Source organism: Miscanthus floridulus, chromosome 11, assembly GCF_019320115.1.
Source record: "Miscanthus floridulus cultivar M001 chromosome 11, ASM1932011v1, whole genome shotgun sequence".
NCBI lineage: Eukaryota > Viridiplantae > Streptophyta > Magnoliopsida > Poales > Poaceae > Miscanthus > Miscanthus floridulus.
The window spans coordinates 83,997,677-84,015,847 of record NC_089590.1 but is presented as its reverse complement, the minus strand read 5'-3'; the positions used below and the strand labels follow the sequence as shown (position 1 = coordinate 84,015,847).

At 46.7% G+C, this 18,171-nt stretch overlaps 3 protein-coding genes across 3 annotated transcripts; 1 reads left to right on the top strand and 2 right to left on the bottom strand.

The window, feature by feature from the left end:
• Window positions 1-846: 846 nt before the first annotated feature.
• Window positions 847-6,589, top strand: LOC136491413 (multiple RNA-binding domain-containing protein 1-like). Its single transcript, XM_066487697.1, is given in 16 exon segments — window positions 847-1,082; window positions 1,085-1,160; window positions 1,315-1,429; window positions 1,563-2,404; window positions 2,522-2,653; window positions 3,199-3,285; window positions 3,372-3,495; window positions 3,655-3,729; window positions 3,731-3,979; window positions 4,157-4,221; window positions 4,533-4,704; window positions 4,933-5,037; window positions 5,125-5,226; window positions 5,485-5,658; window positions 5,954-6,085; window positions 6,172-6,589. Coding segments are annotated over 16 exon segments (2,649 nt in total). The 5' UTR covers window positions 847-1,048; the 3' UTR covers window positions 6,337-6,589.
• LOC136491414 (vacuolar-sorting receptor 7-like) lies at window positions 6,566-9,918 on the bottom strand. Its single transcript, XM_066487698.1, has 11 exons — window positions 8,761-9,918; window positions 8,582-8,670; window positions 8,379-8,448; window positions 8,226-8,309; window positions 8,040-8,116; window positions 7,847-7,928; window positions 7,665-7,747; window positions 7,527-7,590; window positions 7,293-7,421; window positions 7,088-7,191; window positions 6,566-6,987 (listed from the first exon to the last, which is right to left on the bottom strand). Exons 1-11 carry the CDS (start codon window positions 9,773-9,775, stop codon window positions 6,880-6,882), a joined length of 1,905 nt encoding a protein of 634 aa, XP_066343795.1. The 5' UTR covers window positions 9,776-9,918; the 3' UTR covers window positions 6,566-6,879.
• A 1,063-nt stretch (window positions 9,919-10,981) lies between these two features.
• Window positions 10,982-12,603, bottom strand: LOC136493692 (uncharacterized). Its single transcript, XM_066489809.1, has 2 exons — window positions 12,331-12,603; window positions 10,982-11,299 (listed from the first exon to the last, which is right to left on the bottom strand). Exons 1-2 carry the CDS (start codon window positions 12,533-12,535, stop codon window positions 11,148-11,150), a joined length of 357 nt encoding a protein of 118 aa, XP_066345906.1. The 5' UTR covers window positions 12,536-12,603; the 3' UTR covers window positions 10,982-11,147.
• Between the last annotated feature and the right edge of the window lie 5,568 nt (window positions 12,604-18,171).

Here is an 18,171-nt window from a genome sequence, read left to right as displayed (position 1 = left end):
GGCGACGGTGGCGCGCGGCGGGCGCAGGATGCCCAGCGCTCCGCGCGACGAGTCCGGCTCGACGGGCGTGGGAGGCACGGCGGCCGCGGCCGATGGTGGAGGGTGGCAAGGCTAGGCGAGGAGAGGGCGCGGTGCGGGCGCAGGAACCGCTGAGGGGAACGGGGCGCGGGCGCAGGGGCACGGGGCGCGGCGCGGGCAACGGCGCGGCCGCGGGGCGCGGCGCTCCTGCACGGCCTCGGGGCGCGGGCTGTTTACGGTGGCGCGGCGCGAGGCGGCCGCGGTGGTGCTCGGCGGGCTCGAGGCGTGGGGCGTCCGCGGTGGCGCGGCGTGGCCTCGGGGCGCGGGCGTCCTTGCGCGGGCTCGACGAGGCACGTGCGGGCGAGGGCGGCCGATGGAGGCGCGTGTGCGGGCGACGGCGGAGCTCGGCTGTGCTCTGCTAGGGCGAGAGAGAGGAAGAGAGAAAGAAAGCGGCGGAGCCCATACGTAATAAAGGCTCTGCGCCAGTCACCCTGGCGCCGAGCTCGGCGCCGTAGATCTACGGCGCCGAGCTCGACGCCAGAGTGACTTGCGCTGATCGCTTCGAGCCCAGGAGCTCGGCGCCAGGAACGCTGACGCCGAGACGTGTTAGCTCGGCGCTAGGGACGCTGACGCCGAGACGTATTAGCCTCCAATGGTCTATTTATAAAAAACTTAAAAAAAAGACTAAAAAGTAAAAAATTCGGTCAGCGAGGAGAACGTCTTAACAGGCCGTGTTGTTGGGCCTACGCAGCGTGCGAAGGAGGTGCAGCGCCTGGGCTCAGCTGCTCCCTTGGATTGCAGTGAACGGCAGATATGCATCGACTGCAGGGAGCAGTCACGGAGGGCGACGTCTCCACCGTCGCGTCGCCGCCGCGACAACTCCTCTGGGGCTTATTGGCGACCTGTTGCCGGTGACGGGAATCGCGGGAAGGCCAGCGATCCAGTCGCTCTCCTTTGACCGAAGCCGAGAGAAGCTGGGCGGAGATCCATCTAGCTCGTCGTTTCCTGGCGGTGAGCAACCCTAGCGAGCATGTCGTCGCGGCTGTGCGTGAAGAACCTGCCCAAGGCGCCGACGAGAGGCGCCTGCGGGAGGTGTTCTCGCGGAAGGGCGAGGTCACCGACGCCAAGGTCATCCGAACAAAGTAAGCAAGCTGAGCAACGAACTATGTTTGCTCTCTTACTTGGTTAGTGTAGGAGGCGAAGTGGGATGCCGCCTTCTCTCGTCTCCCTTACCCGAATGAATTGTATTTGAGTGAAAAGAATCTGCTTCAAATTTGAGCTTTCGCTTTTGGGCAGGGATGGCAAGAGTCGGCAATTTGCATTCATTGGTTACAGAACCAATGAAGAGGCAGAGGAGGCACTCAAGTATTTCAACAATACATACATTGACACTTGTAAGATCACCTGCGAGGTACTTTCCTTTCTAATCGTTTTCAACAAATTTTCTCCTCGATGCCGTGCTAACAGTTTGGTGAATTGTCTGTACGAGATTGAATTGGACAGCGATGATGTCCGTACCTTACATCTGTCATGTTATTTGGCAGGTTGCCCGAAAGATTGGTGACCCTGATGCTCCTCGCCCCTGGAGCCGCCATTCTTTGAAGAAGCCAGAATATGGTAGTAAAGACAAGAATAATGCTGGAGTTGTTGATGCACTGCCAAAAGGTTCCAAGGCCCAAGGAACATCGGCTCATGCTAGTGGTTCTAAAGGCAGTGTAGCCAATGATCCCAAGTTCCTGGAGTTCCTTGAAGCTATGCAGCCCCGTTCTAAAGCCAAGATGTGGGCGAATGATACAGCTGCTACTCTTGACACCGCTGCAAAAGATAGCATAGTAGCCACTAAAGAATCTAAGGGACCTCTCAAAAATGTTCCAGCCTCGGAGAATGATTCATCTTCTGAAGACGCCTCTGATGAGGAAATGGCAAATATTCCGTCTTCCGAAAATGCTTCGGAGGAGCTACGGACAGAGAATAAACAAGACAAGAATATGACTGATGCAGATTTCTTCAAGAGTAAAGTGAAGAAAAATTGGTCAGATTCTGAATCAGATGATGAAGGTTCTGATGACCAGTCAAATACCACCACTGACGATGAAGACTCGTCAGATGAATCACAAGATGCTGATAACCAGTTGGCGGATCTGAAGGGCAATCTGGACAAGAAAAACGTTGTGGACAAGGACACTCTTGTGGAGAATACCGACTTGCAAGAGATGGAAGATCTTGACAACAAAGAGAGTGAAGACCTTGATGGCAGACGAAGAGAAACTGAAATTCGTGAAGATCAAGAAAAGGAAGATGAAAATGGTGCTCCAATTACTGATGAAAAGAAGTTGGCCCTGGAGACTGGTCGTCTATATATCTGCAACCTTCCATATGCAACCAGGTATGTTGCTGTTGCCTGGTCATGTTACCTTGGATCAGCGTTTTGTATGTTGTTTTTGTATATTCATGATACAGCTGCATAGTTTTCTTTTTTTTTTATTGTTGTTTATTTTCTCAGTGAAGATGATTTAGTGGAGCTGTGCCGCCAATATGGTGATGTGGAACAGGCACATATTGTTGTCGATAAAACCACAAAGCTCTCAACTGGTAGAGGCTATGTGCTTTTTAGCCTTCCGGACTCAGCAGTCAGGTACGAATTTATAATTTCAATGTACAATTGTGAACTTTAGGAGCTAGGACTTGCGACAGGGAGCTTTCTTGCAATGTGACAGTCTTCCTTTGGATATCCTTATTTATTATTTAAGACATAATTCACCATACTTGGCTCAAATTTGTTTTACTTTTTATTCTCCTGCACATAGTTCATACTCGTCCCTAAATAATTACTAAGAGATGTTAACAATTTGAAGGCACAAGTTGAACGATGTCTCAAACTTCTCCCACATTAGATGCATATCCAATTCAATAGTGAATATTTTAATCATAATTTGAGACACAATCACACCTAAAGTAATGCAATTTTGTGAGTTTTGGGACATAATTGAATCTAGGACCTATCCTCTTTAAGACTACACGTGCAGGTTTCATACACGTCCTAGTTACTGAACAGTTATCAATATGTGAGCAAGAAGTTGGCTGAGACATGTCTTATTTTCCATGCTTGCATTGCTTGCTTGCTTGATGGTACATTGACCATTATATACCTACCTAATATTGAACTGTTATTTTTGGCAGGGCGCTTGATGAACTAGATAACTCAAGCTTTCAGGGCCGAGTGTTACGTGTTAAGGCTGCTAAACCGCTAAATAATAATAAGTTGGAGTAAGAAAATAAAGTTCTGTTTGTGTTGTTACTTGTTAGATTAGTTACACCTATAGTTTTTACTGATTTGCTATTGAATTGTCAAGGTCTAATCATGAAACTGTTGTCGAGAAAATGAGTCTCAAGCAGAAAAGGTTGGAACAAAAGAAAGCTTCTGAGATCAGTGGGGATACGAGAGCATGGAACAGCTTTTATATGCGTCAAGATACTGTATGGTTCCCTCCTATCTTTGACATTAACAGTTTTTTTGTCTGTGTCCAGTGTCTGCTCGATACTCCTCTGATATGTTTCTGAGATAATGTATATAGATACTGACCCACATGATCTTGTCAAGTATGTCTAATGATTGGGCTTTGCTTTCCTGCTTAGGTTGTTGAAAACATTGCAAGGAAGAATGGTATCAGTAAGAGTGAGTTACTTGATAGAGAAGCGGATGACCTTGCCTGTTCGTCTTGCTCTTGGTGAGACACACGTCATTGCAGAGACTAAGAAATTTCTATCAAGGTCTGGAGTTAATGTTGCTGCATTGGAAGAACTTGCTTCTAAAAGAAACGAGAAGTTCAAAAGAAGCAATCATGTGATATTAGTAAAGAACTTGCCATTTAATTCTACTGAGGAAGAACTCACAGCAATGTTTCAGAAACATGGTAGTTTGGATAAAATCATTCTACCTCCAACAAGAGTATTTGCCTTGGTATGTTAGTATATTCCAGTTGTGTTATCCAGCTGTTTTTGTATATTGCGGCACCTTATGTTTTTACTGTACTTGACTTCTTTTTTCTAACTTCTGTCACTTTTCACAAGAGTGTCTGAATTGCACAAATATTGCCCCTCGAATTTATTTATCTTGTATTACATTTTGGTGTATCAGGTAGTCTTTGTTGAAGCAACTGAAGCCCGACACGCATTCAAAAAATTACTATATACGCGATACAAGTAAGTTCCTGCAATAGTTTTAGTTTTTATTTATTTCAGTGGCCATTACAGCTTACAAACTTTTGCATTTGCAAGCTTGGTTCGTTTTCCCTCTATGAAGGTGTACCAGCTCCAATTCTCTTGGCAATCGGTGTATCTACTGTTATTTATATAACATTTGCTTGATTTAATTGACAACTTTATTTAGCTAAGATAAATTGCTGTGATAAATTGGTTCTTGCTTATGGTTATGTCATGTTATTTGGTAGCTTGCTAGATTGTTTTTTATTTTCACAAATGCATGTTCTGTATCTTAAACTTTTGTGGTGCAGGGATACTCCTCTGTATTTGGAGTGGGCACCTGAAAACATATTATCTCCTACCTCAGCTCCGGTGGATGAGGAAGAAAAGAATGAAGTTGGCGAGCGTATTGTTACTAAATCTAATATAGAGCAAACTGTCGAAGGAGTAAGTGCTGAAGAGATTGATCCAGATAGGGTGGAGGTTTGAAACTTCAACTTCTTTGCATGAATATCATTTTTACTCGTATGCTTGGCCCTACCTCTTTATTATATTCATATGGCACTAGGGTTTTCTATGGACAAAAACTTGTGTTCCCAAGTATGCACCTGTTTTTGCATATGAATTGCTGCATTCCAAGATTGATTAAAATTATTTAGTTGCTTATTGGAGTCAATTTCTGTTCTTAAAAGATACCATTATTCATTGCAGTCACGATCTGTGTTTGTCAAGAACTTAAATTTCAAGACAACAGATGAATCGTTGAAGCAGCATTTCAGTACAAAGCTAAAGAGTGGCAGTCTTAAAAGTGCAACGGTATGGATTATTGGACGTGCTCTTATTATGGATATCAGGTGCATCTTGCAGCATACTGCTTTATCCATTTTCTTTGTCTGTCTTTAGGTGAAGAAGCATGTTAAGAAGGGCAAGACTGTTTCAATGGGATTTGGTTTCGTTGAGTTTGACTCTGTTGAAACTGCAACAGGTGTGTGCAAGGATCTACAGGTAGCGCTCATCCCTCCTCTTCTGTTTTCCTTAGGGCCTGTTTGGATTCCCTCCTCTAAACTTTAGAGCTCTTTAGCTCACTTTTGAGATCTAAAGCTCTAATGTGAGGTGAGCTAAAGTTTAGAGCTAATTTTAGACCACCTGTTTGGAGCTTTAGGCTCTAAAGTTTAGAGAAGATCCAAACAGGCCCTTATTTGCTTCTTTCCGTTAAATGTTCATATAGATGTGCAGCATGCTAAATGTTCCTTCGGTTCATAGGGAACGGTTCTGGATGGACATGCTTTGATCTTGCAACTGTGTCATGGGAAGAAAGATGGTCAAGCTGCAAAGAAGAATGGCAAGGATAAAAGTTCAACAAAACTGCTTGTGCGTAATGTAGCATTTGAAGCAACTGAGAAGGACTTGAGGCAGTTATTTAGTCCGTTTGGCCAGGTCAGCGTCCTCTTTTTTCGTCTGAATTTAGAGGGAGTGCCAACTTGGGACCAATGGCAGACTGGTAGTTAATGAGGTTAAATTTTGTTGAATATTAGTCAAGTTTGTCTTTTCAGTTCTCCTTGACCAACAGAAAAAAAAAAACATTAGTTTCAAGTTGATAAGTGATTGCTTCTTTTTCCCCAACTTGTTTGGGACTTAAAGGCTTTGTTGTTGTTGTTGTTGTTGTTGTTGATAAGTGATTTTACTCTTTTTCCCCAGAAACCTTCTGATTTGAATTCATTAAAAATTGCAGATCAAAAGTCTCAGGTTGCCTATGAAGTTTGGAAGTCACAGAGGTTTTGCATTTGTCGAATATGTCACAAAACAAGAGGCCCAGAATGCTCTACAAGCCCTCGCAAGCACTCATCTCTATGGTCGCCACCTGGTAATTGATGAACATGTCTCCCTCAAGCTTGCAATCTACTTTGCATCGTAATAATTTTTAAATCAAACTTCCTGCCTCCACTTCAGGTGATTGAGCGGGCAAAGGAAGGAGAGACTCTTGAAGAACTGCGAGCAAGAACGGCCGCACAGTTTGTGGATGAACACAGCGGTTTCCAGAGCTTGTCGAGAAAGAGGAAACAGAGCAGTCTTGTGGACGATGGCTCTGTTAAAATTTCAAGAATAGTAGAGTGATATTTTTGAGCTGAGTACGCTGAAAATTTTGACTATGCTGTGCAATAGTACCATTTTGTTAGAAAAAATTGGGTTCTCTTAGGTTGCTTAATGTATGTGTGCAGTTTTAGAGGTGAGGGGAAGAAATGCTGAAAAAGATCCCACAACCTGCAAAAATGCAAGACCTGTCTAAATCAATTTTGAAACTAGCCGATCTGATATGGTAGCATATCATATGCATCGCAAGCGTATTTCTACAGCCTGTCGGTCTCCAGTTTATAACTCTACATACAGCACGATCTCAAATTTTATACACCACTGAACTGTCATGTCTCATCTAATCTCTGTTTCTTTCTCTATACCTGTGTATACCTCTGTAACAGATGCAGAACGTGCAAGATCTGTGTGAACCGCTGTCATGTACACTGGCACTTTTATATCTCAAAACTCCGTCGATGATGGCTTTGGATAACTTCAGCAAGTGTGGAAAGAAGGTTAGTTATGCTGCATTCTCATCGTGTGAGATATAGCCACATGAAACTGAAGATGCTGTCACATGCCTAGCTACGCTTGCTGGGCCTCCTCCGTCCTCAGCGGCTGGTTCTCGTTGTGCTGGCTGTCCAGGGGCATGTACTGCGCCATGATCGCCATGATCTCCGAGTCCATGTATCGCTGCAACACAAGACACGGGGCGAATCCACGGTCAGGAAGAAAGAAAGAACCTGTGTGTCTGCCTGGATTTGGGTTTGGAAAGAGATCGTTCGGTCCCTACTCTTAGCCTGAACTTGTAGAACAGGTATCCGGCGATGCCGGCGCCGGCGACGCACGACAGGACCAGTGCGGTGACGAGCCACCCGAACGCCGACATGTTCTTGGCTGGACGTTGAAAGCCGAGTATTAACTCTTCAGAGACAGCAAGAAGAATAACAGAAAGAGGAGCAGAAGGAGGAACAGAAAAGTTCTTGATTATGGCTCACCAATGCAGGTGTCTTCGTTGTTGATGTAGATCATGCCACTGTTGCACCTGCAGTCGAAGCCGCCCCATGTGTTCTTGCACGAGCAGTGCGGGCAGGAGCACGCCAGCTTGTCTCGGCACTCGTCGACGTCTGGAATGCCCAACAGGAATCAGTAAAGGCAGGCCAGGCAAGCTCAACTCGTGCAATTCTCGCGTAGATTTGCAGGGAATCGGAGCAAGGTGAGTCCATATATACCTTGGCAATGGAAGCCGTCGCCCTTGAACCCCGGCGGGCACTTGCACCCGCTCAACTCTGAATCCTGCACAGGCCAGAAGCGTCTGAATATCACGCCAAAGGAGGTAACACAGGAAACGCTATTCTGAGCAGAATTACCGAGCAGGCAGAGAAAGTTTTCCCTTGTCTCGTCTCCTTCCAGCACCCTCCATTGTCCATGGCGCACCGGCCCGGTCCGACGGCTGATGATGCAACGGGGGACAGATCGAAAATCCAGTCAAGTTCAGTCTTCAGTGGTAGAATGAAACGACTGTGAGCAATACTGATGGAATGTTTGGTACCTTTGCAGTCGGTGTACCCGTCGCCTTGGTACTGAACGCCATCCACCACAGGGCACTGGCAGATCCTCCCTCTGTAGGTGTCCTGCTTCCATTCCAGCACGCAGTCGGTTAGTAGGCAGGCAGGTAGCGCTCAAGTGTTGTGCACACCAAGGAACTTCGTTGGAGGAAGAGGTGGGTACTGGAGTAGTACTACCTTGCAGGCCGTGGTGTTGGTTTTCTCGTCGCGCCAGCAGCCGCCGTTGTTGTGGAGGCACTCGTCGGTTTCCATGCCTGAAGAAATTGCAGAGGTGAGTTCAGCGATCGGAGACGAGTACTGATTACTGAACTGAAGGAATTGCTCGAGTGTAATGTGGTGGTTTCATCTGCTGAGGTAACTGACCGGGCGTCAGGCAGACATGAGGTTCAGTGGACTCCTTGAACCCGGCACAGATAGCTTTGAGAACCGCAGTGCTTTCCAATTTGCCTGAAAATGCCAAAATGTTCAGCATGGTCTCATCTTGTGATCAAAACTGGAGGGCTCGTACGTCCATACCTCGATACTGCACATTATTGATCACCAGCGTCGGCAAGATCGTCACGTCCCCTCGACCTCCATGCCCGACCTACAAGAACCGAAATCTCACCATCAGCTTGTGAATGTGCAAAACATGTGAGCAAAATTGCTACCAAGAACACGCCACTCCCGGCCGAAATGGATGCTTGCCATTTCAGAATCAGCATGACAGACTGACAAACCTGAACAATTTGCTCCGTCCTGAGCACGTCGTTCTCGGCGTCGGCCTCGGGATCCCCCATGCACTTGACGATCATGTCCATCGGCAAGCCTGCAACGCCGAAACCATATCAGCACTCCAACCCATCGACGGAGCAGGGAGGGGAAAAAAACTCTCTTCAGGGTCAGAGCGCGCACGGACCAAGCGATTGGACGACGTCCTCGGCGCAGGCGGTGCTGTACTTGTGGTCCTTCATAGAGCAGCGGAGATGGTAGTCGGTCACGTAGTCCCACCACACCCAGGGCCGGCCGGAGGCGTTGGCGACGCGGTGCACGCAGAGCTGCCGGAGGTTCTCCACCACCACGTCCTTGCCGTCGTAGCCGGCGCCCAGGTCGCCCTCCGGGTCGGGCGCGCAGTATCGGCCGCGGTTGATGCACTGCGCCTTGCACTGCGGCGTCTCCAGGAACGCGTCGGGGCAGAACCAGGTGATGTAGTGCGGGGTGAAGAGCGCGTAGCCGCCCTTCTCCAGCAGCTGTGCGTGGCCCCGGAACGCGCGCACGAACGCCGCCTGCTCGTCGCACCGGGGGCCGCACTCGTCGTTGCTGTTGGTCCAGAACTCGTACTCCACCCGCTCGTCGGGGTGCGGCATCGACTCGCGCCAGTCCAGACGCACCACCACCTCCTCCTTGGACTTGGACCCGTCGGACGCCGCGCGGCGGAGGGCGTCGCCGAACCGCTTCGACACCAGCGCGGACGGCACCGTGATGTTGGCGAGGAACGCCATGTCGGGGGTCTCCTCCTCGGGGCTGTCCATCGTCAGCAGCGGCTCGTCGGCGCTGTCCGCCACCAGCACGGCCGCCGCGCCGGCCTCCTGCGCGTGCCACGTCTTGAGCGCGAAGTAGCAGCCCCCGCGGTCCACGAGCAGGACCACGGGACGCCCCGACGGGGACCTGAACTTCTCCCCGCCGAACGGCTCGCAGGCCGTGGCAAGCTTCGCGTCCGGGTACAGCACCACGCCGGTCAGCGTGCCGCCGTAGTCGGGGACCCCGTAGTTGGCGATCGCGGCCTCGTGGTGGCCGCGCAGCGAGCGCGGGGACAGCACCTTGATGCTGTTCTTCTCCACGATGAACCGTGCCGATGCCAGGCTCGCCATGGTCACCACCAGGCACGCCACGGCTGTGAGCCTCCTCTCGTGGCCTTGGACGTGCAGCGCCATCGCCGTGTTCCTTGGGGACCCCGGCCCTCTCTGTACGTGTTGGTTTGGCAAATCCTGTAGTTCGTTAGAGGCGGAGACTTAGTGGAGACGACATATGGAGTTTTACGAAGGTGGTAGAGAGGAAGCGAGGAGACCGACTAAAAAGTTTTGGCTCCTGTTGGAATATTGTACGTACTAGACTAGACTAGATGGCACATGTCATTATATCTTCATGGAACAGCATATTCTTTGGCAGTTTGCGCATAAATTAATAAACTGAAATCTCGACCGGTAAAAGTTTGAATCTTTCTGCGCTATGTCGCCGTACATGGCCTTGCGTTGACCTCTAAAAGCTTGTTAAGAAGTCTATTATTTACCACAAAAGAAGCCTTTTATTTCGCTCGCGCGAACCCAAAAAAAAAAGTGTCCCCTCGCAACACAAGAAAAAGAGGGGCAGGAATGACATCGCTTGCATTGCACATCATGGTGCGATAATTTGTTTGAACAATTCGTTGGTGACACTGACATGTGAGGTTGCAATTGCAACCAACCATCCAGCTCTTGCGGTCAGTCAGCGGGTGGGGATGATGATGACAACTGGGCGTGTGGGATAAACTACATGCGCAAAGACGATTTCAAATGAAGACCGACTCAAAAGGCCGTCAGGTCACTGATCCAATAACATAGAAGTATTACAGAGAATCAACATTAGTTCTTGAAACATGCTACAAAAAATCCGGCCCAGTACTCGTCCTCCGGTTTAGTACCGCACACATGATGTTAGCGAACGCGAAGTCAACTGCGATCTTCTTGTTTCACGAACAGGATGATGTGCACATGACTACGTGAGCACCAGTGGACTTGTAATAATTTTATCAGCTCCTGTGGCAGCCCCATACCCATATGGGTGACACCAAATGACAATTCATATGCTCCCTAACTGCTCGACATTGGTTCCAAACATGGGCGATAAGCCAATGAGAACATGGTTCTTTGGGGATGAATAGCTTGGGAGAAGTTTCTAACAATAAACATCAGATGCAAGGCAAGAATATGCAGTCCTAAAATGGCATGAAGGTAGAGGTTCAACTATTATCAGCTTTTGAAACACCTCCATTGTTACCATACTACACATGCCTAATCAGCAACTCGAAACAGTTCACCACGATACCATGTGAAAATGAAGCAAAACCTCAGCAATTTCAGTACTTGACATTTATACCCACGAAACAGAAACAGCTGGTAGGTCACCGCTATCACTTTTCATACTCATTTCAACATATTAGTAGGCGACCCAAGAATGGACTTAGGTGCACATGACTGTCGTTACATTGATTGTTCAAACTGGAAACAAAACACAGCATGATTTATAAGACAATAGGCTTTTACGCCTCTACTTCTTAAAAGAAAACTTCCCCTTCTTCCTAGCTTTTCTCTTGTCTTTCTTGATCTTCAAATGAAGCTGTACCTTCTTCTTGCTAATGGTGCCAAGTGGCTTCAACAAGGTTTTAGACCTGTTGTTCCCTTCGTCAGACATCTCCACATCTGTATTCATGAATCATGAGAGCACATAACACATCAGTTGGGGAAAAACAAGATAAGGTGCAAGTGAAGTTGCAGGAAGAGAAAACAACAGGATCCACATAGGGTTAACTTGCTATATGTTTACTGATGAATTGGGTGCCTCAGTATACATTGACAGGCATTCATAACAGAAAGCCAAGTCCAAAAACGATTTGCATGTTATTTAATCAAGCATTTGAATTTTGCTAAATGGCATCCCCAAGTTCAAAAGGTTGCAAGATTATGGTAACCAGCACCATCCATGCAAAACATCATAGAACTTCTTAGTTCCTTTTCAGACACGTGCTAACTACTAAGGTCACCAGATTTCTAAATATGAGAACTAAATATCAATTCAATAATTGCCAGTTTTTGAAATAGGTACGATTTATGATTTTTCTTTCTCAATATGGTGCACATCATCCAATCCAAGTGGTAGCAACAAGGTATGTACTAAGATGGCACACATATCAGGGCTTAACTGCAAATTTATATACGGCAGCTTACCCATAGATCTTTACAATCAGGCCAATCCAAACAAAGACCAAGCTAATCAATCAAATGTACAATAAGGTTGCAACTCGTAGTAGAATACCAAAGCCTCTCCAAATAACAAAAAGATCTAAGCATGATGGCACGCAATTTGCAAAGGTATATTAAGTTTGTATTCCAGGACTAAACTATTAAGATACTTCTTACTGAGCTAATTTGTTCTTTTTTTAGAGAGCTAATGTGTTATTATGATTGTTACTGCATGCTTCGATCCAGACAGCTTAAATAATTGTCATCGAGATCAAATTCACAGCTCCCACAGTTAGTAGTACAGAATACAGACGCAGCTCCGGATAGAAAATCACCCAGTGGACACTAACCATAGTGTTTTAACTGATAACAAACTGAACCGTGAATGAACAGCTAGCACACAAGGCGCGTGGAGGAATTCCAATTCCACCTGAAACCACAGGAGGCAATCCATGGCGGCTGGTGAAACATAAAAGTTCAATAGCGCTCACCCATAGCCGAGGCCGAGCTAGCGCCGCGGGAGCTGCCGGCATCCTGGGACGTCGGGGGCCCGCGGACCTGGAGCGGGGGAGCAGCAAGGGCAGCGGCCTGCGCCGCGAGCTTGGCGGCCTCCTTCTTGTCGTAGAAGGGCTCCGCTATCTCCCGGCGCAACGTCCGCAGCCGCTTCTCCCGCTTGGATCGCAGAGACTTCGCCATCTCCACCGCCGCCGCAACAAGCGAGGCTAGGGTTTGGGAGTCGGCGAAGCGAGAGCCGGAGTGCGTTTGCCTTGCTTTGGTTTTGTAGGAAGGAGGGGTTATCTGAACTTGGGCTGGGCTTAGTGGCTTAGTACTTTTTAAAATGTAATATGGAATTGACGATGCCACCAAATTGGGTGCGATGGGCCACTTGTTTCTAGACCGGCCCAAATCGGTGTTTATGGAGTTTTTTTTTTTAATTTTAACACTTTTTTTTAAACTAATTTTAAATCTAACACTGTTTTTTTTTTCTTTCAAAACTAACACTTTTGGCCGCGCCTATTGTCATGGCGCGGCGAAACGCCTGTGCCTCGCCATGCATGGTGGCGCGGCAGGAGGATGACGTGGCGAAGACCGGGGCCGCTGACCGGTGACGTGGCAGGGTTTGCCGCGCCACCGATATTGGCGCGGCACTAACGCGCCACGGAGCATGGCGCGGCAGGACCTAGACGCAGACAGAAGATCGGCTACTGTCGGTGAGGATCGGCAGCGACGCGACCATGGACCATGGACCCCCGCTTCCTCGACCCCTCGCTGGTAGGGCTCCGACCAGGTGCTCTAGTCCGACATGGGGTCGCGCAGCACGGTCGACTACTGCGTGTCTAACTAGGGTGCCTTCTTCGGCGATTTCATGATGGCGATGACCAAGCTCGGGAGGATCGGGGTTAAGACGCCGGCCACTGGCGTCGAGATACGCCGGGACTGCCGGTCCCCAAACTAGTTGCTACTTAATCTCACCGGCGATGAAGCAAATAAATGAAGTCCGTGCGCAAGTTGATAAGTTGCCACATAATATTTTCATTGGTTTGACATAAGTTTGACATAACATAACCAACTAAGCCTGGAAGTTTCGAACGCCAATATTCGTTCGACCTAACAAACTAAGACTCAGGAGTGTAAGGATCCCTCGGACGCCTCTGTCTCTTCGGATTTGTTGACAACACATTAGGAGTGTAGCCAACGTCGGTGTGGTCACATTGTCGGTGCGTACGGCTTATACCATGCAAGTATATGATATGCACGATTACTTATAATCTTTATGATCGTTAGTTCATGGAGCCTACGTATTTAAAGAAACTACCTTTGTTAGTACCTGCGAGGCTCATTGGGTACCAAGCGAGGCACCACCTAGCTGAGACATGCCGATCTCGTCCTGCGGTCAATCATCCCACTGGTCGTGTTGTCTACGGAAGCCTAGGGGGTCATCGTCGTCATCATCGTCCTCATCATCATCGGTTGTAGGGGCCTTCCTAGCGCTATGATGTGGTGGTGTACGCACTGCGGAAGTGGCATCTATCACCGGCTAAGAAGAGCCGGCTGGTGTCCTCAAAGAGGCTGAAGACGTGCCACCCAACCGCGCCAGGAGTGGTGGTTCCACCCAAGTGTCCATGCAGCTCAGCTTCGGAGCTAGCTTCCTACATCTCTTCTTCACCTTCTGCATAAATAGACATTAAAGTTAGTGCATTTCCCAAACGCATATACACTAAAAAAATATTTTTAGAACGGACAAGTTTATGTTTACCTCCACAAAAGCCTCGAGAATGCTTGGCCCCTGCCCTCTAGAGTCGTGAAGCCGGAACGCTGCTTCGTTGGACATCCTTGACAATTGTGTCGCCTGGGTACAGAAACGTGGTTGGACAGTTTTAGTACACATACATAATACCAAATGGATAACAAATTATACATGTGGCAGAACCTCCTAAATTATAGGACCCACATGCATCTGTCACTGTTCGACAACCTTTGACATTTATGCATATATTTCCGTTAACTTAAGAAGACTGTCGGGTGTCCTCGAGGAACCCCGAATCATCTATGATTTCCAAGCAGGATCATATTACAGAGTCATTGCAGTATTACAACATTTATTCAAATATCTATACCAGAGTAAAAACAGCAAAAGTCTTACTATAACATAATTTACAAACCAGTTGTTTCAAACCTTACAAACTAAGTTCGATAATTATTACAAACCATAGTAGTAGTGGAGTGGCATAATTAACATATACATAACACACAAAATAAACATCCTGCCCAAGGATCACACATTTACTTCTCATCGTCAGAACGAACGATAGTCATGCAGCACGATCTAAAACAGATCTGCTCATGAGGCTCACCTGCAACAAGGGTCAATGAACCCTGAGTACAAAAGTACTCAACAAGACTTAACCGAAATATTAAGTGATAAATTCAGGAATGCAGGCTCAGGGATTCAAGGTATAGCTTTAACAATGATCAAAGTTCTTTTGCGTAAAAGCTTTTTAACAAATTTCTTTATAAAGGAAACTTCATAAAAATCATATACAAAGCTGACACGATCCGTGTTGAGATCATGAAACTTCATATCCAATACCTTCACAAGCCTTATTCGAGTTTCAGTTATTAATACTACGATGATGAACAGTGAGTTGAGTCTCCATAACCGAGGATCAACGACGATTCGAACCGATTAAACCCAACTGGGGATTCCAGACCACACGACATATGCAGGTCCTCGACCTACATATACCAACCTACCCTCGGATCCTCTAAATAAGAACAGGTCCGCGCCACCCAAGAATACAGTACTCCACCAATCCAGCCTATTGCCACGTGGGTACATGCTATTCCCGCCATCTCTCCACTCCCAGTGCACGAGTAGTCATTCTCATAATAGAATCGCCAAGTTAAGGCTTATCGGAGTATGTGGTTAGTACTACAAATTCTCACCTCATGTAATTCAATAATGGTACGGGCCTTAATCGACACAGGCAAAAAGAACCCACTCACAAGACCTCCATGTCTTGTGGCTCACACACACCGAGTCCGTCCGGTCTAGATTTATTACTCCACATCCCCATATCACATGATAACATAAGTAACTAAGGTTCCATTAAAAACTTGCAGGTGGTGGGTAGTCACCCGACTTTCATCGTTCTACACATAGCTAAGCAAAACTAGGCATATACGAATTTAAAACTGGTAATATGGTAAATATAGAATAACAAGGGTGGTAATACATCAATTAGGCTCTCACTTAACTACTAAACACTTAATGCAGTAATGAAAAGCAAAAGCGAAATTAATTTGTAAAACACAAGGTAGGGTTATATGCATCCGGGGCTTGCCTTCGTTGATGGAAAAGTCTGGTTCCTGCGACGTTTCACAAGGATTCGATCCGACCTCAACAGACGGATTAACCTCCTCAACAGCTTGATTAACTACCATGTGTTCCTCTTCACTTACTACACGTAATAACAATACCATGTTTAACATGATGCGGAATACGAAACGTGATGCTCGATGATGGATGCAAAAAATTAAAATTTGAATACAACTTTCCTTCGCGGTACAGTTGTGAGTCAAACAAACTAAATATTTTTCGTAACACATACATCAATTGCCAAGGATCATTATCAACAAATGACCCAAGGTCATCACTCAATCAAAATTTCAAACAAAACCTAAATCATTAAAGGTTACTATTTGCTTTTATGAATTAATTATTTAATTCAAAATTATGAAATAAATCAACTTATTCTAATTGAGCTCAAAATTTTAGTATATGTTTATTACATGATAAGTAAGTGGCAAAACAAATTTCATAATTCTTAGACAATTAAATAAGCCTAGAAAAATCATGGAAATCCATTTATTAATAAATTGAGCAATTTTTATCATATTCAAAAAGTACTAAAAACATTATTTCATATTTTTCTTAAATATTATACATCACAGAGAAGTCACACAAAAATTTTCATAATTTTAGGAGCTCTAAATCAATCTACACAAAAATAACAAATTACATCACTATTCATTCAAATCTAAAAATAGAAAAAAAATCCATTTGAACGTTGAGTCACCACCGACAACCCGACCCCACCTGTCATCCCTAACCTCGCGCGCTGACCATGGCAACGACAACGCGGACCGGCGATATCTCGACGACGGCAAGACCAACGGCGACGGCCAAAGCACCAAAACACTCCCCTCGACTAGGCGCATCGATCTAGGGCACCAGCGGGACTAGCTATGGACTAGACCGAGTACTACGCTGGCCATGGCGGGCACAACGGCACAGCAGCGCTACATCAACGACGCAAGCACGGTAGAGGCTAAACGCTTAGCACAGAAGGGTTCAACACCTCACCCCGAACACGACTGAGCAACGAGCAGGGTCAGAGGAGCAACGAAGAGGCTGGTCGACGTCCCGAGCAAGCACGACGGAGCAGATCGTCGTCGGTGGCGATGCTCCGGTGGCTGTGGTGGTCAAAATGAGAATTCAATGGGTCATGGAGTACCACAGCATCGCGGTGAAGCTGAAGCAAGACTCAGCAGGGGCAGAGGATCACCGTAACACGCTGGCCACGGAGAGGCACGCTCGACGGAGATGTTGCCGGCCGTGGGGAAGAAAGACGACGCGCGGCGAAATTTGGCGAAGTCAGACGACTACGACCGGTTGGATGGGTGCGCAAGGAAGGGGCAAAGCTGTTGAGCACTTTGCTGTGACGACACAGGCGCTGGTTCGACGGCGAAGGCTCAACGGAGCTGCGGCAATGGCGCCGGGAAAACAGAGGAAGGGAAACGGCGAAGAACGGCGACGTCTTAGGCCTTAAGGAGCGGCCAGAAGCGCAAGGAAGCCACACAGGAGCCTTCCCCACGCCAGCGCAAAGCCAAGGACATCCATGCGTGCGTCTAGAAGCGAACCAAAGGTCGCCGGTGGTGTAGCTACGGTGGTGAACACTGTTCACAGTATTTACAAGATTGTCATTCGCCAAAATTCACAAATTACTCTCAAATTTTCAGAACAACTCAAAAATCTCCAAAAATAAAAGTTGTTCAAAATAAAAAGTTCTACAACTTTGCTTTTATAACTAACTCCTAATTTGGTCTAGATTTTGAAATGAACTTTTGAATTCGAATAGGGAAATTTAACGAATTACGCCTTTTTGAATTACTCCAAATTTTTCTAAACAACTTGAAAAACTCCAAAAACAAACTTTGTATAACTTGTCAAGCTCTACACTTTTTCTTTTGGGCTCAACCCCAAAATATGCTTAGATTTTGAATTAGATTTTCAGGGTAGGGTTTAAATACTGAAAATCAGGGTTTTCGGAATTTCAAATCAATACAAAGATTTCGAACTTGATTCAAACAATACCAAGCAATGCTTATAACATAAATGTAAACTTATTTTAGTGAATGCATACAAAGTTTTTAATATGACCAAATGTCTTGCAATGCATATGATGACATGGCAGTTTAATATTTAAACACCCAGGGTGTTACAATACCATTCAAGTATCTTACCACATATCTTTGAAGCGGGGCTCTCTGTAGCTGTGTATCCTCCCTAGTGGCAACGTCGTACACATCTTCGATCACATCTTCCTCCGAGTCCTCGTCAATCGCCTGCTCAGTGTACGGAGGCTTGATATGTGTCCTCGTAGACCTATGAAGCCACCGTAGGTACTCGTTGAAGGTGTGCTGGTCGTGTGGGGGAGCCACATGGACCGGCTACCGTTCCTTGTTCTACCACAAGTCGATGTGCGCATTGTATGTCACGCGTCAATCCTTGGTCTTGTACCTCTTCCTGCAGTCATACCTACAATAAA

Excerpts from the sequence above, each read along its gene's own strand:
- LOC136491414 (XM_066487698.1), bottom strand. The coding sequence starts at position 9,775 with ATGGCGCTGCACGTCCAAGGCCACGAGAGGAGGCTCACAGCCGTGGCG. Across the intron at positions 8,671-8,760 it reads GGACGTCGTCCAATCGCTTG|GCTTGCCGATGGACATGATC; the intron begins GTCCGTGCGCGC and ends TCGGCGTTGCAG. Across the intron at positions 8,310-8,378 it reads CAATAATGTGCAGTATCGAG|GCAAATTGGAAAGCACTGCG; the intron begins GTATGGACGTAC and ends TGGCATTTTCAG.
- LOC136493692 (XM_066489809.1), bottom strand. The coding sequence starts at position 12,535 with ATGGCGAAGTCTCTGCGATCCAAGCGGGAGAAGCGGCTGCGGACGTTG. Across the intron at positions 11,300-12,330 it reads TAGCTCGGCCTCGGCTATGG|ATGTGGAGATGTCTGACGAA; the intron begins GTGAGCGCTATT and ends TCATGAATACAG.